The sequence below is a fragment of the Acomys minous genome, assembly GCF_964271855.1.
Source record: "Acomys minous genome assembly, chromosome: 8".
Classification (NCBI taxonomy): Eukaryota; Metazoa; Chordata; class Mammalia; order Rodentia; family Muridae; genus Acomys; species Acomys minous.
The window spans coordinates 82759622-82779274 of NC_140489.1; the positions used below are offsets into that span (position 1 = coordinate 82759622).

Below are 19653 nucleotides of genomic sequence, written 5' to 3' on the forward strand. Positions count from 1 at the left end.
AGGAGTGCGCACTTGTGTGGTCTCTGAAATGGAGTTACTGTGGAGTGAGATCATTCCAGTCAAGATGGCCTCATGGGCAACAGGGTCCCAAGTCAGAAGCTGCAAGTGTGAACTGCCAGGCCCGCAGTTATTTCAGGAACAGCAGAGGAGGTCACATCGCTCTAACAAAAGCACTCCTCCTCCCACTTTGTCTCCACATCGTGTGTTTTCTTTCCATCTGGCCTTCAGCAACTGTCTAGCATATTTGGGAAGGTTCTTAATATCAACATTCACAGCACTCCATGCCTCCAAATGAGCTTGCAGGGATGCCACACCCATGGCTGCTCACTGATGTGGGATGTGGAAGGCCAGGGCACCCTAACTGAAGGGGCACATGAATTGACTCACCCAGTGATTGTGGGGACAGTCTAGCAGTGTTCAGGGCAGTCCTGAGATGCCAGAGGCAGATGTCACATGGGGACCCCAGCATTTTATCAGTACCAGCAGCAGAGCATTTAAAGAAACTGTGTGAGATAAAGGAGGGTAGTGGTTTTGCATTGTCCAGTCTAGACCACACATTGCCTAGTTCGTCCTCAGAGAACTCACCTTCTTCTTTAAGGAGAAATGAAACATGGGATCCAAAGGACATGCATAAATGCATATATAAAATATATGTATATCTGCATATAATATTTTAAACAGCTGCGCTTTTTGGTGGATGGAGTGTGAAAATAAACCATACCTTCTATGTGTTATCTATGCAGTGAATTTGTGTTTCTCATTAGAGGGATCATAGTCATAGTATGTGCTCCAAATTTGCTAATAAAGACTCTATGGACACAGAGTGGTAACTCATCTTTAGGATAGACAATTGTTATTTCATAAACATGGAATTGGATAGTTATTGTGCATTTTCCATTGTGTGTTCTAAAAAGAAGACTCTGTGCAAGAAACTAGCCTGTGATTATCCACTTTATAAAAATGGAGTGTTTATAAATACATGTCCTCTGAGGACACTACATGTCAAGGCTGCCCTGGTTATGTGTAGCTGCAATGCTCAAAGACCTTTGAAATGAGATCCTTAATTCTCATGTTATAAATAATGTTTCTTCTATAATTAGTGGGCTCCTTTCATAATAATCTGATGATTTGTATAATGTGTTTTACCTGAAATTAAAAAAAATTTCAAATTATTGTGAAGGGAAATGATTTTGGGGTGATACAACAGTACCCAATCAGTACTGATAATGCAAGGCTTCATTCATGTCTGATCCTCAGGCAGATGGCAGTTCAAGTTTTTACCCTTTGCCCATATCACTGCCTCAACTTCCTCATACTGTACATCATCTGCTCTGTTTTGGCATTTGTTCAAATTATGGTTTAAGCATGGTCTCTTTAAGTTCTCCTGAGGCTGTCTGTCTGTCCTCACTGCTTCTCATTTGAGATCACAGTCTATGCCTTTATGGCAGAAATGAGATGCCGCCAGCCTTAGAGGAATCTGCTGCAGCCCCAGCCTGAGAAGGGTCTAGTGTCAACAAGGGACATGGAGACAAAAACCTCAGGATGGCGACTGGCACTAAAAAGTGGTGGCTTTTTCACAGTGCAGGAATCTTGCATTCGCTGTGTTTCAAATACATGTGGTAGGGCTATTCTGTGACAAGTCTGCATTTGCTCATAGAGATTTGGGCACTGACTTCCACAGTATGGAAAAATAGGGTGCACACAGTAAGGATATGAAAATAGGAGCCTGGTAGATTTCTGCCTCTCAAAGCCTCTTTTTAACAATGTAAGCACAACCTAGAGTCTGATCACGAAGAATAGCTGTTCTATCAACAAAGCTCCAGCGTTCCTTTGATAGAGATTCCCAACTCTGGTTATAAAATACCTGGAGGGTAAAGTACTGGGACATCGCTGCATGGTGCTAGTTAAACGGTGTCTTGGAACACCAGCTCACAGGCTCTTCAGTGGAGACTTCTCCCCACTGCAGAAGCTTTTGACAGATTCTCCAGGAGGCTTGTAGGGCAGCTCATTGATGGTCAAAGATTTGGGAAATCAAACAAGCCTTTGGTGTCCCCTCCAGAGCACCCACAACAGTCAGAACCACAGGGGATGACCCACCACAAGAGCAGCTCCTGGGTCTAGGAAGCATATGAATGAGTGCTCGGAAGGGGGCAGGGGGCCTCATTTTCTTCCAAGGACATTGGTAAGGGCATACCTGCCTCACTGGGGTCAAACAACCTAATCTCACAGCAGATCGTGCACTGAGCATCTCCTCGGTAATTTAGTGCGGGTCTTTCAAGTTGCCTGACAGGGAAAAGTAGAGCATGCTTATCTGGAAAGCAGATGCTTTGAGTTCTAAAAGCAGCACCCCAGTGGCTGACTACTTATCTAGGATTGCCCTGCTCTCTTCTGAGGGGCCTCTGCTTCCACACATGGGCATACTCAGCACATGCTGAGTGCCTGAGTATAGGTGCCAGGGCAGGTGTGTTCGACGGTTAAAACTCTGGGGCCTGTGCAGTTATTTTGAGATTGCTTGTTTGATGATCCTGTGCGATGTCTGCTGGCTATGTCCAGTTGATTGAGTCAGCCCAGCTAAAGTTTCTTGGTTCTGCTTTGCTGTTTAGCTCATTATGCTATAGGTGCTAAACATCAAGAAAAACTTAAGCCTCTATAGTTACATTGTTATATATTTAAATAAGACTTCTGAGTACCTTCAAAAACATGTCCTTTTTCTGGTGCCCCATATTTGACCACATCCCCTTGATGAGGAGGCCCGGTGGCACTCAGGGGAAGGATAGCAGGCTACCAAAAAGAGACTTTATACCCTATGATCATATGCAGGGGAGGAGGTCACCCCCAGTCACAGTCATAGGGGAAAGGAATAGGGTGAAAGTGGGAGGGAGGGAGGAATGGGAGGATAGAAGGGATTGGATAACAATTGAGATCTAATATGAATGAATGAATAAATAAATAAATTTTAAAAAAACAAAACAAAAAACATGTCCTTTGTATACTTAAAAGGTGGATTATCTAAATTATGAACAAACAAAACTGAAACACTTAAGTTTAGAAAGTGGAGCAGATTCTAAATTTGGACAAGCCTCTTTGTGCATTCCAAATGTTCATAACCCTGAACATTAGTGCCTCTTACTTCCCAAACATGATGAGAATACATACGGAAGGGAGTGTTTTATATGATTGCAATGATGCCGCACAGCCAAATACAAATCACTCATTAACTCCGACAACTAAAGATAACACTTAGAGTTGCACACGGCTGATAACGTGTCCCTAAATATTTGTGTCACTGGTCTCCATCTTTCTACACATTTCATTACATAGGGCTATGAGTTAATTCTCAGCAGATCATTAGTGATGTCAGCACATTTGTCCACAGCACACTGGGTAGCATTGCAGTAATTATCGGCATAAGCCATGATGTAACTTGTTAAGCTTCTACTCACAGCGTTCTGTAATAGCTTCTGAAAGAACAGAGGGAGAATGTGAGTAGCAAATTGTTACCATATCTCTAAGCCTCTGTAACCATGTAAGACTGTCCAATAAAGTTCATGCTTCCTAACACAAATGGCCTTTACAACAAGGTGCATTCATTTGTGTCTGAACATAGAAGTAGTGACGCCTGGCTCACTTATGTGATCTGAACATCTTGGTGTGTTCTCTCCAACGGATGAGATCATGGATTTGTATCTGGAAGTTAGCCGTATTGGAATTCATGTTCTTGAACATGTTTTGAGCCCAAGGGACAAGGGTGAGAAAAAAGTATTCTTATCATTTTTGGCATTTCTATGAGGCAAACTCTAACCCAACAAAAGCTCTATCTAGGATCACAAGAAAACCACCACTTTTTTCTAGAAAAGAAGAGACCTTTAGGATAGGGTTCCAAAACATAAGTTTGAGTCGCATTCTAACAAAAAACTGGACAAAAAAGTGAATCCTCTAGCATGAACTATAGAAGCATCCCATACCCTGCCCAGTAAGTAAAGCTTGTACTTTGCTTCTACAACTCACAGTATTCTGCCTCAGAGCAGAAACCTGGCTTTCAAATTGAGAAGCACACAACCAATCTACTATTTATTTCCTTTAAGTAACATCTCTTTTTATCCCAGCCACATTATGGCTGTGAAAATCAACAGACAGAATCTACTTCTTCAGCTCACACATTGGAGGCATAGAGGCTAAGGCTGTGCCAGCAGCCATGCTTGAGTCAGTCATGGTACCTCTCGGACAGAACAACTTAAACACCAGACATGCTAGACTAGGTTTCTTCCTACATTTGGCCATAAATAGCTCAGCAAATTGCCACAACAACCAATCTAAATAACAATTTGTCAGAAATAGGAACTCCAGAAAATAACTTAAAGGAATAATTTGAGGTAAGCTTTAAGTTCACATAATTTTATCCATTTGGTGTTGAGCAAACTTAGTCCTATAATTGTTAGAATGCCAAGGATATTAACACTAGAAAATTCATGCAAAAACTTGGCCCTAAAGCATGACCTAAACTTTGTTAACAGTTAAAGATTACCATTTTCTTCTTCCTCTTCCTCTTCTTCCTCCTCTTCATCCTCCTCCTCCTCTTCTTCTTCTACATCATCTCCATCTTCTTCATCGTCATCATCATCATCATCTTCCTCCTCGATCTCCTCCTCATCTTCCCGGTCCACTTCCTCATCTTCATCATCCTCATCCCCTTGCTCATCATTGTCTTCAGAGAACTCCTCTTCCTCATCTTCCTCCTTATCATCCATGTCTTCAGTACCATCACTCTCATAGCATTCGTCTACTGAGGAACTATCTGCTTTCACTGCAAATGGCTTTCGCTTGGGAGCAGGTTCTTGGGGCTGTTTATCTTGCGTTTTTCTTTTTTTAGCCAAAGGACAACCATACACACTGATAAAAGATAGGAAAAGAGGACATAGAAAGAGATTTATGTTACTGCCTGAATATCAGTGCAATGGGATGCCTTGCAAATATTTGAGATTGGGCATAAATATCACCATGCAAATGCAGACAGGCAGGGCACTACTGTTCTCTCACACATAAGTCTCCTAATGAAAAATGACATGACAACAAAGTACAGGTTGCATTTGTCTAAGTACTATTAACATGTAACTGGAGACCTCTTGCTCACCATTACTATGATTCCAAATGGCATGGAGACCTTAGTTCAGGAGGATGGCTAAGAAACCTTCTTCCAGATGCATCTCAGGTGGTTGAATGTCAAGATTCATTTTACTAGATCTATATTACACATGATGTTTACAAATGTGTGTATATTATGCACACAATATTAACATAAGTTGACTTATGTAAAATATAAGCTGTGTATCCTTCAAAAGGACTTGGATATACTTGGATCTGTATATTTTGAAGATACAATAATATCATCAGATGTGAAAACCTGCTAGAAGCAGACAAACTACAGATGTTGATGACAGGAGCTGCCATATTTAAAGGCTGGCCAATGTCAGTCTTAGATAATGTCAGTTCTATCCCAGCTCTTAGAGAACGACTTAGGGGTTATTGGCAGTTGCTGTTAAATCAAGATGAATTTGGGCCAGACCCTCTCTCCAAGCTGGAGCTTATATTCTTTCCCTGAGGAAGGATGGGTTTTTCCAAACTATGTTGCCTGCTTAGTTTTTCTTTTTATTTCTTCAGAAAGCCTGTATGTGCTCCAAGAAATAAGGAGCAGACAGAGTGACAAAAATGCTATGGGAAATAATGCATGTGTCTGGAATGTCATGTGGCCATCCCTTTCAACTGGAGAGCGCCATAGAAGATTCCTTCAGACTTAGGTTGGTTCAGTGTGGAACCTAAAAATAGTGACATGATCATGGATCCTGGCCAACCAGTGCCATCCTCTGGAAATTCCGTGTTATGCAGCAGTGTTGATGCAAAAGGCCAGATCCTTGCTCCAAGGCTGTGAGGCTCAGTAGTAACTTTGACATGTCAGTGGTATTATTTCTAATTCCATACTGTTTTATACCATATACCCCAAACACACAAACACCATGGCACTGAAACAGTTCAGTGAAATGAGTAAATTAGGTGTGGTGAATAATCTCATATACTATGTGGAAGGCATCATATCCAAGGGGCAGGCGATCAGATGCTGGGAGGGCCTCTAGGAAGACGCAATGCTGGGAAGAGATTTTGAAGGGTAGAAAAGTGCCATCTGGCAGAGAAAAAGACACTTGAATGTGTATCAGAATAATCTGCAAACAATATAAACATAAGAGAGAGCAGAATACAGTTCAATAAACTGAAACACAAGTCCTGGGGAACTGAGAGTAGTAAGGGAAAGAGGAAAATAATGGGAGGAGGGGCGTGTGCTATGTCAGGCTGGGGCAGATCCACTTAGTGGGCGGATTATGGGACTCTTAGCTCTTGCAGGCAGTTGCTGATTTGTGTGTTGGGCAGGCCATAGTGAACTGCTAGGATGATGAACTGAGGTGAGTGAGGCTGGAGATGGCCAGTAAAGGGTTGCCTGTGTGGCATCCAGGCAGTGGAATGGGCTAAGTCCTGAGGAGGGTGGCCCAATGTCTGACTCCAGAGATACTGCACACCACAGCCCAAGGGAGCATCCCCTGCACTCTGAGACCCCATTGTAGTAAGAGGCACCAACCTCCATAAAAAGAGGCAAGGGTGTACACTGGAGTCAGGCTGGAGGGCAGTGTATGTCATACTCGAACATGGCAATGGAGCTTGCCTATGGGTAGGGCTTATCAGTTGAGTAATTTGGGCAGATGTTCAACTTTGTATCTCAGAATCACCAGCTGAAACTGTAAAACACGTTCATCTCATACTGGTACCTCAATCATGCAATGTAAACAATAAACATGAGGAGGTAGGTTCAGTGCCTGGCCCAAACTAAGTCCTCAGTCTGGAACAAAGTTTGTTGCAAATGGTAACACAGTGGCCTCTGCTCCCATTGACATGTGGATGCATCTTGACAGCTGTGTCTCCCAGTGGTTAGAAGTCCCCTTATGGTTAAGTGTCCTTGAAACATTATCAGTTTCTGCTGATATATCAGAAACTAAGGTATGGAGGACCTTCCCAGTTGTTATTTATGTACACCAGTGAAAGGTCAGGAGCCTTGAAAGACTCAAAGAGTTTATTATAATACCATTTACTTGCTGCTTTCACATATGTGTGGGCTTTGCAAGAGGACCATGGGAAGAAACAGCCTAAGAGGGAGATCTGTCTGGTTCACTATCACTAGGAAGGGAAAAGGGGACATCACACCTTCATAAATGTGATTAATGTATGTTTTCCTAAGAGTCTTGCAGAGGTAACAAATCCAAGCCCTCTCATTGCACCCCTCCGTGCTGTCTGGAGGGCACTACCTCTGCTTCTTCTTGCTAAATAAGCTGCTGAAACTATCCGCATTTCTTGGTTGAAGTCTTTCATTTGAGAAGACAGGAACTGAGGATAACTCCAGGCTGGTAATAGGACCCTCATATGAGTCTGAGTGCTAAGGACCTAGCACCTCATAAACATGCCACTCAACACACCGAGGCTCTATAGCAAGGTGTTAATCTACCCATCTCCACAATTAGGGGCTACTAGAACTCCACAGTCCTAACATTTGAGGTCATTAAGACTGACAAGGATGATCATTCTCCTTGTTGGAACATACCATGTAAATTTAGGCTGTCTTCCAGCCTACTTATATTTTGAATTGCATTGTGGGAAATACGGATTCAGTGTGATAACAGTAGAATTCACTGGCGTCAAACACTAACGTTTCCTGCCAGTTCATTTTGTTTGTTGCCCTGGTGTTCCTCTATGTCCTTAAGGCACACTGATAGTCTCACTTCAGCTATATGCAAATTCTTTTACCTCTCTCACTGCCTGCTTGCTCCTGGTGTCTACTTTTAATGATACAACACAGTCTGAGTACAGATACATTTCAGCCTGTGATAGAAGCTGACTCAGGAGCCTGCTTAGGTCAACAGAGGTCTGGGAAAACTCTGGAACTGCATATGCGCTGTAGATGCTGCCAAACTCATGTTTCTGTGGGTGTGCCATCTGCTGCTGGGTGGCAGCTTGGGAGGAGGAGGAGAGATGTTTCACCCTCACCTAGGCACCTGGAGTGCTGTGAACTACCACAGCTGGGCTCCTGTCCATCAACTCACTCATGGCTTTCTGAATGACAACAAAATCACAGTTCTGGGATGTCCTCAGAGTGAGAAAACCAGGTAGAATCAGTGGCAGAGTGCTTGACGCAGCCATAAAGCCATCCAGGTCAGAGCTACAGTTAACATCTTTGGCTCCTCTCCTCATGCTCCCTCTGCAGAAAGTATCCAAGAGCAATTGCTATTTAGAATGCAATCCAGAGACTCATTTTTTAAAAATCTTTTTGCATCATGCAGCATAGCCTCACCAGGTGTGTGCCACCTCTGAGTGGCCAGTGGAACCTGTCTGGAGGTAGCTGCTCACTGCACATTCACAGGACAACCTACTATGTTCTCACTGATGAAGGATGAGAGTGGACCATGTCCTAGCGGGCTTACACTTCACATTCTGCCTTCATTGTTCTCCAAAGTGAGGCGACAGAAGGACCTGTAGTCTTCTGACCTTTAGTTTCTGAGCTGCAGCATCTAGCACAGTAGCCTCATAACATATGCAGGTATTGAGTTAAACATAGTTAGAAGTCCAATTTCTGTTCTGTAATACCCACATTCCAAGTATCCAGGGCTACACGGGGCTGGTGGTTATCATATGGTCAGGGCAGAGGGATCTCACCATCACACAGAGCATCCCTGGACAATCATCTGAGAGCTCTGCAGCCTCTCTGTGTTGCTCAGTGTGTAATGGGCAGGTGAAGGAATTGATGGGTATCATGGAGGTGAGGGTGAGGAAGGACCATGGTAAAGAGGCCTGGACTTTGGGAGGCAGCATATATTCTTGAAGGAAAACTTAGAAGGCCCCGTTAGTCCCGAGAGCATAGGAAGAGTGTCCTGCAGGCCAGCCGCCTGCCCCTGAGGGGTGGAGCAGTGGCATGACGGTCTCAGGTATGTACTAAAAGTTTCTCCCTGGTCTCCAAGCACCGCACCTCTGGAGACTAGATGTGGCCCTGGAAGCCAAACTCATATGCCGTGTGCTGAACTGCTCTTCCTTTCCTCCGGCCCCATCAGTTCAAATAAAATACAACATGAACACTGCAATTCGACTATCTTTATATTTGTATACATAGTTGAGACATCAAGGAATTGGGAAGTACATTTACTGCTGACTTCACTGTAGCTCAATAGTATTTCACTGACCAAAACAAGTTTACAATTTTTCCACAGTGGTTCCATAAAGTAACTTTAAATATAGGCACCAAGCACAATCATAGCTACAGCCTCACTGCAAAGATCCAGGCTCTAGAGTTACCTCAAACTATGTGTACTGTCTCTTTCCGGAGATAGAAGAGAACATTGAAAAGAGAGAGAGAAGGGAAATAATGCTTAACCAGAAATGGGCCGTCTGAGCTCTGTGTCTTAACCTCTTCCTAGCAATCTGAAGCCACCAGGGAGGCCCAGGCGCGGTCACCCCACTCTCCTCCAGGTCAGCCTCTCGATCCTACCAAGTAACTTAGCTTTTAAACACTTACACACCTTTGTCTTTGAGTTGTTTGAATAGTTTTGTGTGTTCTGTAGTGTGCTCTTCTCGGGGATGGGTTACTTGAATATGTAAAACCTCAGATTCTCCAAGGTGGGGTCCTGGGTTGTCATTATTTTTTTAATTTGTGCTTTCCTTATACGGTACTAAACAGGAATAGAATATGTGTAACTAAAAGGGAGCCTGGCAACCTCTCCTTTGTTCATGGTCTCTGCCAGAGTCACCAATAGGAGAGGATGGAGTGCGGTGTGCTAGTAGGTAAGCAGTGCTGTTAAGCCAGCTCAGATCTTTCTAGTGGCTCTTTATGGCCATGGGTGATCATTTCCTGTGTGAGATATAATGTTTTCATTGTGCAATAAGTCACAATCTTGAAGTGCTGAGTTCTAGCTGCAGCTCTGCCTATGATGTCACTGGCAGAACATTTACTTCATCCATAAATGGTGTTTTCTGGTGGTCAGTCCAGACTATCACTGATGGAACACTCACTGCATATGTGAATACTGCTTTCTTCATTTTCTATGCTCCCATAGGTAGAACTCAGAGCCTTATACATTAGTACAGCACTGAGACAAATTTTTGGTTCACTTTTTCCTTCCTTCCCTCCTTCCTTCCTTCCTTCCTTCCTTCCTTCCTTCTTGTATGTCTTTTCCTCTCCCCTCTCTCCCTCCCTTCTTTCCTGTGTTTTTTTCCTTTCTTCTTCTTTCTTTCTTTCTTTCTTTCTTTCTTTCTTTCTTTCTTTCTTTCTTTCTTTCTTTCTTATTGAGACACAGGGCTCACTAATAGGCTCAGGCTGACCTTAAACTCTCTACCTCAGTCTTTGTCTCCCAAGTAGCTGTTATATACCTCTATCACCATTAGGCCCTTACAGTGGCCCTGTGAGGTAGGACTCTGAATTCCCTATTGAAGGGACAGAGGTTTTGACCACCTTGTTTAGGACCTTGGCTCTGAGCACTACCAGGCAGGGTCTATAACCCTCTTCTGTCCATGTCAGGATTTCTGATTTTTAACATCTGCAAATCCTGCCCTGATTTCTTACTGGGTTATTATAAGGGCCATTAACAATGGTGCTTTCTCTATAAAGCCTTTTATGTAATAAGTAGGCGTTCAGGAAGCATCTGCTGCATGAAGATTGAGCGAGTTTGTCTGCTTATTTATGCAGGAAGCGTTTTCCTGAGCAGTGCACATGAGCCTAATGTCATGAGACAGCAGAGATAGGTTCCTGGGATGGGGGTGGGGGGAAGAATACTTCACAGGGAAACATGGTGGGTAAGAGGAGACAGACAGACAGAGACAGAGGTAGATAAAGAGAGGTCAAGATGGGTACAGAGAGACAAAGACATATGAAGAGATAGGCAGACACACAGATACATACACACACACACACACACACACACACACACACACACACACACACACACAGAGACAGACAGACAGACAGACAGACAGACAAAGAGAAGCTGAGGCAGAGAGAGACAGAGAGAAGCAGACACAGACACAGAGAGGGGCAAAGACACAGACCGGGAAAGGGAAAGACAAATGAAGAAAGACTAAAAACAGAGAGGTGGACAGAGATTTAGACAGACAAAGTTAGATAGAGACAGTGAGAGAGGTAGAGGCAAACAGAGAGAGGCAGTGACAGACAGACAGAGACAGACAGACACAGAAAGACAGAGGCAGAGGGACTGTGAGCAGCAGCGTGAGTAATGAGATAGACGGCTGGGAAAGGTGCTAGCTTTCTGGTCCTCCTTGGTCAAGATAAGGTAGTGGGGTGAGGGCAGGCCCTGAGAGAGTAAAAAGTGATGAATGGCTGGCAGTGATGCCAACAGTTGATGGGGAGGACCCAGGAGGAAACTGATATCCAAAGAGCAGAAAAGCCAACTGAGGCTAGTGCACTAAACTTGCATTCCCTTGTAGATGTCAGTTGACAGGTGGCCTCAGAAAAGTCAGGCTGGAAATGAGGTTTGGGGTGGGCATCAGTGGATGGCCTTCTGTCTAAGGCCCTCACTCTGTTGTTTCCAGGAAAACACCACTGCTAAACTATGCGTCACCACCCACTGCTGCCCATCCCAATAGCATTTCTAGACATACCTACTGCCTACTATCCTCCAGCCAGAACATACAGTACCACGAGTGTTAATATGGGGGAGAAGCTGGAAAGCAGTTTCAATGGAGGCAGAGGGACAGCAAGGACTGCCAGGGCTTTCTGAGATGCCCCGGTTGCTGAGGAAAGGACATAGACATGCAAATGTACAGACTCATAAAGATACAATTCACACAGCTCCCAAGCATCCATGGAGAGGAGAGTGAAGTAGCAGGGATAGGAGGGCCGAGCCTGTTACCCAGGAGCCCTGTTCCTCTTGCATCCCTGAGGGAAGGCTGGCCATAACACGCCTGAGACCTAAATAGCATCAAGATCCCTATGACTAGGGGGAATCCAGGACTTAGGTTCTCTGGAGACTGCTAAAGGACTCAGCACTGGTTGCCCAGCTCTCTAATTGATCCAGGAGATGCCCAGCATTAGCCCCTGAGGGGTCCAACAGTGCTGAGGATTCCTGGTTGGTTTCGAGACTCTGTAGAGTACAAAAAAAAAACCCATTTAAAGATACTTTCAAAAGAATTTAAACCACTGCATTCTACAGTTAAAGAACTAGAACTTCAGACGTCTTCATAATATTCCTAACCAAACACTAGCAGAACTAATTCAGTTGTAACTGTGTACCAGTATATGTTCTTAATTTTGTTTGCTGTCTTCTGTAGAGGATGTTTAATAAATGTCTAGTTTATTTGAAAACTTCATAGCCACATTTAGTTAAATTGTCATAAATCATAAATATTCTAGGCATTGAAAATATTTAATCAAAATATTCAAAAATGTATATTTGATTCTTACTTAAAGATTTCAAAAAACATCAACTTCTAGAAGTCTCACTCCAATTCAGCTTTTAAAAAACGCATTTATGCCGGGTGTGGGGGCCCATGCCTTTAACCCCAGCACTCGGGAGGCAGAGGCAGACAGATCGCTGTGAGTTTGAGCCCAGCCTGGTCTACAAAGCAAGTCCAGGACAGCCAAGGCTACACTGAGAGACCGTCTCGAAAAAAAAAATTGCATTTACATGACATAGTCCTCCATTAAAACTATTGCCTTGAACACTAATTCAAAGAGATAAATAAAGTTTAAAATAACGATAACCTTTTACTTTTTTTCACCCACCCGATAGATAACGTTCAATTCAAGAAAACCAGTAGAGGTAACTCTTGTGGTCACTCCAAGAACCCAGTTCAGAGCTTGAGCTGTTTTGCAAACCAGTTCTGGCAGATATTTGGTTCCTTAGGATTCTTATGTATATGTCTCCTCCAGTTGCTAAAGTCCTGTTTGAAATCAAGTACAATTTCTCAAGTTGCAACTTTTCTCAGGCCTGTCAGATTTCTATAGCTTTTCCCCAGGCTATCCTATTTACACTCTAATGGCTGCTTTTTACAGTGGTTTTTATTAGCACATAATTTAAAGAGTCAGCTTGAAAACCAGTAATCTTCCACATGTCTTCTTTGCTTCTTCAACGGTCTCTGAGTAAGTGCTAGGTTAAGCATTGCCTACTGTGCTCCTTTGGGAGGTGGGAACTCCACATGAACCTCCACAGATGGACAGGTGCATGCCCAGTGCACAGGTAATCCCCTGACCACCAGCAAACCTGCTTCTGCCCAGGTAGCAGTGCCAATTGTACTGTGATTGCATTTTCTTTCTTGCGTATTACCACTGTAGTTCTGGATATGTCTACTTTTCTATGTGTGCTTTAATTGACTCTCCAACTCCCTGTCAGGTGTTAGACACTCCCATGTATAGTATACATTTCTGCCCTGCTGACACACACAAGGTCAGCCTTCTTCAAGCCATCTTTGCCTGTGCCTGTTCACGCCAGGCTCCATGGGTCCACTTCCTGGGGACTCTCCTGCTTCATGCTGTGCTGGTTCTGCTTTCTGACAGCCAGCTGCCCTCACTGGAAGCCATCTTCCAGGCGCTAGACTCAATGAATCGGGGTACACGGAGGCACATGCTCTTAACCCTTGCCTGCCTGAAATGTGTTTGCTCTACCCTTGCGCAAAATTGTTGGAGTGACTCTAATTGCAGAGATTTCCCTCAAAGCTTCCTTTTTTTTCTGTATCCTGGTGTCTTGTGATGCTGTGCAGCTGGCAGTGCAGGTGGGATTTGACACCCTTTGCGATCTCATCCTCAGCTCTGAGGACTGAGATCTCTCAGTTTCCTGGTGGAAGGTAATGTGCACCTTTGTCACGTGGGTCTGTGGAGTGAGATCTGGGTGGCTGGGGTGGCCTTATGCACTTCCCACTGTTGCTTTCTGGTACAGTCACTATTTGGAGGGTATATATCTTTGACTAGTTCCCTGACTGCCTTTGTTCGGCTCTCCTAATTTTTTTTTTTTTTATAATTTCATCTTTTTAGTGGGCTGTTTCTTCAAGCTCTTGTCAATCTTGTTAAGCTTTTATTTCTTACACTTACATTATTTTTTTGTTTTCTTAAAGTTAGTTATTTTCTAAATAAACTATATTTCCATTTTTGAGAATATTATCATCTTTTGGAAATCCTCTTTACACCTAATTCTGGTTGTATCAAGTTGTTCTCATGTCTGACCCTCTGCCTGTCTATTGGAGCTCACAGGGAGACTGTTGGCTGTGAAGTTAGGTACAACAACTTGAGAAGCTCCTCTGCCTGGCTGCTTGTTGTGGAAGGCTTCACTCTTTCCTTTTGGAACACTGGTTGACTCTGCAGGGGTGTGTTTTCAAACTCCAATTGACAGGCCTAGTCTTGGTAGATGCAGGGCCCAGATTCCAGAACATAGACTCCAGGCAGGCGCTGTGGTCTGTCTGTCCTCTTGCCTGCTCTTGGTTTCAAGTGATGCCTTGGCAAACCCTGTTGGACTCACTAGATGGTGGGTTTAGGCTCATATGGAATGTACTGGTTCACTGGCCACATGGAGCCCAGAGGCTTTTTACAGAAATGGAGAGCCATCCCTGCTTTCTAACCATTCCCACCCCTGCTTCAAGAAGCTCCTGCTCCCATGCACAGTCAAGCTTCACAGGCTTTCTCTACTAGCTGCTCTTGGCTGCCCTCTATGCCTCTGCCAGCAGAAGATCTAGCCCAGAGCAGGGGCAAAGACTAGGCTGGGTTAGACAGAACTTTCCATCACATTTGTAGCTCTGATAACTCTACTGTGGTGGTTTTCCCTCCTTGTCATTCTCCCTTGGAAGCTTCTGCTCTTAGAAGCCAGATTCCCAGTTAGCTTTCAAGTGAGGCCTGCACAGCAGTGCAGTCTATCAGTGTACTTATCCATCCCTTGAACTAGGGCAGGGCTACTGAGTTAAGAAATGATAACTTGTCTGTATCTCCTCATTCCACGTTAGCTTCTGTCGCTGTCCTGTCTGGGCCCGCTGTCACAGCCATCCTTTCTTCATCCTTCCCATTCTGTAGCTCTCTGTTCATCAGTGATTCCTGTTGCTGGGGCTTTCCACTCCTGCTCATCATTAAGGCTCACCTCAAGTTCCTGGTTCTCTGTCAAGTCAGCCCTGATCAGGCTAGAACTCAAGAACAGAAGTCTTCTAGTCTGCAAGGAGATATTTCCTATCTATTGTAAACTACCTTGACTCTTTCACATGTGCTGGTGCTGCCTTATGGTAGTGATGTAATGGCTTTATTTCATGTTAGGGATACTGCCACGAGGGGAGAGGGCATTCAAATCGTCTCTTTTGATGTTGACTGCAGAGATGCTTGGCATTGGCCTACGAGCTTTTATGCTTGGTTCTTCCAGCTCCTACCTTTCAGTAAAACCCGTGCAGCGTCTTTTCTGCCCATAAAATGTATTGATTGCCCTTGACATTTGCAAGATTAGAATGCTGAGGATATTGAAACTATTCCAACAGCCAAGCCACTCCTTGGCAGTAAGGCTGGCAGATTAATCTGGTCTGTGAGTGCCTTTAGACTACTGTGAATATGCTTTAAGTGAGATTCTATTTTAACCAAAGAGCTCGGGTAGTTAAGGGGTCTTCCGGAAGTCTTCATTTCAATATGACTTAGTAGGCTATCACACCGCTGACATGTACAGAGGAGGAACCTTAAAACCCATCTAATCCACCTTTGACCTAGAAAATGCAGTGGCACACCCAAGGTCAAGCATTAAAGCAGACTCTGTCAGAAACATTTTTTTCTACTCTGTCAAAATGAAAACTGACATGTATATTATTCAGAGGGAAAAATGTCTCCTAGGGACCTAGCCACACTCTGTATTTCTAGTTCACACTGTTAGATACTCTAGTTACATCAGCTTCAAGGAACATGTCCAGACAGACAACTGCGAGGAACAAAGTCCACTCACTTAGCTGGACTGTCGTGCAGGATCATTTTCCATCTTCTCTTACTGAACAAAATGCGCACATTGAAACTGATATGCTTGATCAGAAAGGTGACGGGCGTGTGGAACATGCACACGAAGTACAGCTCTGCATCTTTTCAGCTCAGTGAAAAGACGTATCTTTGGGTTCCTGGTGGACAATGTGGCTGTGTCCTTGGCAAAGGACTCTTCTACTCTATATGCCATTGTACTCAAAGCTGCGGTGTCCCCATGGCCCAGGAGCTCCTAGGATTTCACCAGTGCTAACACATGACTTCTAGATGGAGCTACAGGCATCACTGTGCCAGTGCTTCTCTATCCTGGAGAGAATTCATAAGATAACCAAGGAGCTGAAATCTGTCCTTCCTGTGAGGGCAGGGCTTATGATATGTATGTAAGAAAAGGCAGTGTGTGTGAGGACAGTGTGCATGTGTGAAGGCACAGAGGCATGAGGGCACTGTGTGTGTGTGTGTGTGTGTGTGTGTGTGTACAGGTATATGTGTGTGAGAGCAGGGACCATGTCTCATTTGATTGTTGAGGGCCCTTCATTCTTCAGTTCCATGATGTCCCCTCTAACAGCTTCTAGTGCCCTGGGCTCACCACATTCTCTTAAAGATAGATCAGCTTTATAGACTGAGGAATATGGAAGGATAGCAGGCTCTAGGGAGAGAGGTGAGTAAGTATACAGTGTCTAGAATTTTGCCTCCTTTAGGTATGCTTGCTTCTCAGGGTTTGATAGGTGCTGCGGAGATGAACGTTGATATAAAAAATCTGTGGCATTGCACCAACAGTAGAAAAATGCAAACAAACAAAACAGCAAAGTCAGAACCTTGAATGAAATGGCAGAGGCTATGATGAAGTGGACATCACTCTACCATCAGAGGTGATCACCCAGTGTGAGCTCTGGAAATCCCTGGCCACACTCCTGAAGATGCAGCCCAGAGCTGAGTTGTCTCAGGAAAGGGAGAAAGCTCAAATGGACAAATGCTTCCACTCTGCTCTCTGTATGTCTGCTTCTGAAGCTAGCTCTGGGTGGGAGTGCACAGGAGCTCTGGCCTCTGCTGGGCTCAGAAGCTAATAGGCTCTGTGGAAGGGGGGCTTTGGCTTCCTGGGGATGCCATGTCCTCCTTGTGCACTGACTGGCCATGCACTGGCTTTCATGCTTCCTTTAGGAAGGGTCATCCTAGGGTGAAGATGCTTAGCCCACTTTAAAGTTGTTTCTCCTCAAATGACTGTCATGTAAAACAGTGTCTCTGGGACGAACAGGAACAATAGTCTAGGTCCTCAGCTAGCTTCACTCAGTGCTGGTAATGGGATGAACCTCTGAGTGGCAGCAGGTCACATGTTTAGATGTTTATGTAGAAATGGACCTAACCTAGTCTGTTGACCCGTGAAATATGCTCTTACATTTTATCTACCGCCCTTTCGTTTCCAAGGCTACAAAGTGTCCCAGAAACATTGAATGAAAGGCCCGCATCAGGCGAGACATTGAGCACACACAGAGTTCACCTGTCTTCTTTGAAGTTGGCACAGTCTCCTGGGGAAGAAATTTTGCAAGTGGGCAGTGACCTTGCAGCAAGTGCCTCATCAGCGCCAGAGACAACAGAGCATTGCATTGGGCTGTAATGAGGAAAGTTGTGATGATGCTCTGGGTTGGTGAGGAACCAGAAGACATTTGAGTGATAGAGCTAGGAGGAACTGGATGTTATTCTGCACATGAAGACACTCAGGGAAGGCGGCTAACATGTCTTTAGGACTCCAGGTTTAAAGATTGGCCCTTAGTGTCCTTTGTGTTTACACTCCCTGGACATTTGGTGATAGTCATCTGCACTGCGGAAACTTTCTCTCTCAAGCATCTCTGAGGTGTCAGAAGCAGGCTTCAACCTTGGAGGAGCTCTGACAGGCAAGGGACCCTGATTGGCCCGGGCCCACTGCCAGTCCTGAAGTGAGGTCATTCATCAGTACTGCCTATGCTGAGAAAGCCAGGAGATACAGCCTTACGAGGCAGCACAGCAGAAGGGCTCATTTTCCAGAAAACTCAACTAATGAGAATACCGTGTACCCAAAAGCATTTCTTAGGCACAGGTCTAGTAGGGGCAGACAAGCTCTAGACTGTGGCCTCCGGAAAACAGGCCTCCAGGATTTGGAAAGACTTCAACGTTATCCCAAATATTGGTGTGATAGCAAAGTTCCCTCTAGGTGGAAGGGCCTGCTGAGCCTGCAGAGCGGGCAGGGCGGGGGTGGTGGTGGTGGGGAGGGGCACTCCTCTTATATGAAGCTTCAGAGAGTACCAAAAGATAGGGTGAGCACAGCCCCTGCTCTGCGGGGTCTTTTCCCCCTTATGCAAGAGTCTGCAAAAACCTGGATTGCTTCATTGTACCATTGAGAGACAAAAAATGTTTCCTTTTTTCTGTCATTAACCTGAAGGAGTCTGACATAATGGGTGAGGGGTCAGCATATATCACAGGCTCCGTTAGGTGTCTCAGCATGATTCGTGGCCCCTAGTGAAAACCTTCAGGCTCTGTCCACGTATTTGGCCATATTCCACCCAATGGCCAAAGCTTGGTGCAGGGGATAAAGGGATTTTTTTGCGTAGCTGACCCAGTGCCTGAGGGCCTCTTATGGCTGTGCTCCAGCCCAACACAACTGATATGAAATGCCCAGAGGGCATGCTGATGACTCATCAGCTACGGTTTAAGGTGGCTATGGATGGGGAATCCCTCAGTTCCTCCCCCGAATCCTGGGCCTAGAGCTGAAGCTGAGAGGGTGACTGCTGAGTTCTGGAATGCATGTTTGCCTGTTACCCAGTAACCTGCTCTTTCCCTGCTCCTAGGTGTCAGAGACAGTCACACGGAGGTCAGAGCTGAGAGTAAGTACCCTGGGAGGCCAGCTCATTCTCAAAAGGGGAAAGGCATTGCTCCACATGCTTGCCATTCTGTCTCCCAGAGTGCTCTTGTGCAGACATTCTAAGTACAGTGACTCTTCTTTTCACAGGGCAGTTTCCTGGATAAGCAAGAAGCACTTTAGACGTGATTACACAGCATCCTGTCTCCAAGGAACAATAAGGGCTTCCTGCTCTTCCACACTAGGGACGTGCTACAGCCTGATCCACCTGCTCTTCCACACTAGGGACATGCTACAGCCTGATCCACCTGCTCTTCCACACTAGGGACATGTTATAGCCTCACCTAGTCCTACAGCTGGCACTGAGTCCCCATGTCCTTTACCCAGCCACATGAGGGTTTTCCGCCACCAGGAGAAACCAAAGCCCTGAAGGTGTTGGCAAAAGGACCGCTCTAACCGTTAGGCATGTTCCACTGCAAGAGAATCACAGTAGCTACAGCTCAGCCTCAGGATGAAGCCTAGCACCATGACAATATCTAATGACAAGAGGAAAGGCTCATATTACATAAACATAAAAAATAAAAGTGAATTATAAAGTTATAGCCATAGTGTAAAGCCAACCTATGAAAGAAGAGCCATGATATATTAGAAGCCACAAACAAGAAAATAAGTGTATTCTCACCCCTGAGCAGGTCAGCTGATAGAAACTGAGTGCCCAGACTAGAGTTCCAACGTGACAGTGATGCAAGCACCCATTTCTGTGGGGCTGCCAGAATTCACACTTGGCTTTATTTGAGAAGCA

The 19653-nt window shown here is 44.8% G+C and overlaps 1 protein-coding gene across 13 annotated transcripts in view; it reads right to left on the reverse strand.

Annotated features, from left to right (window-relative positions):
* The window catches only part of MYT1L (myelin transcription factor 1 like), a 403682-nt gene that overhangs the window by 117146 nt on the left and 266883 nt on the right, over positions 1-19653 (reverse strand). For all 13 annotated transcript variants that reach the window (XM_084791226.1, XM_084791228.1, XM_084791224.1 and 10 more), the window contains exon 9: positions 4526-4890. In XM_084791226.1, coding sequence (XP_084647352.1) covers positions 4526-4890 — 365 coding nt within the window. The remainder of the gene's footprint in view (positions 1-4525; positions 4891-19653) is intronic.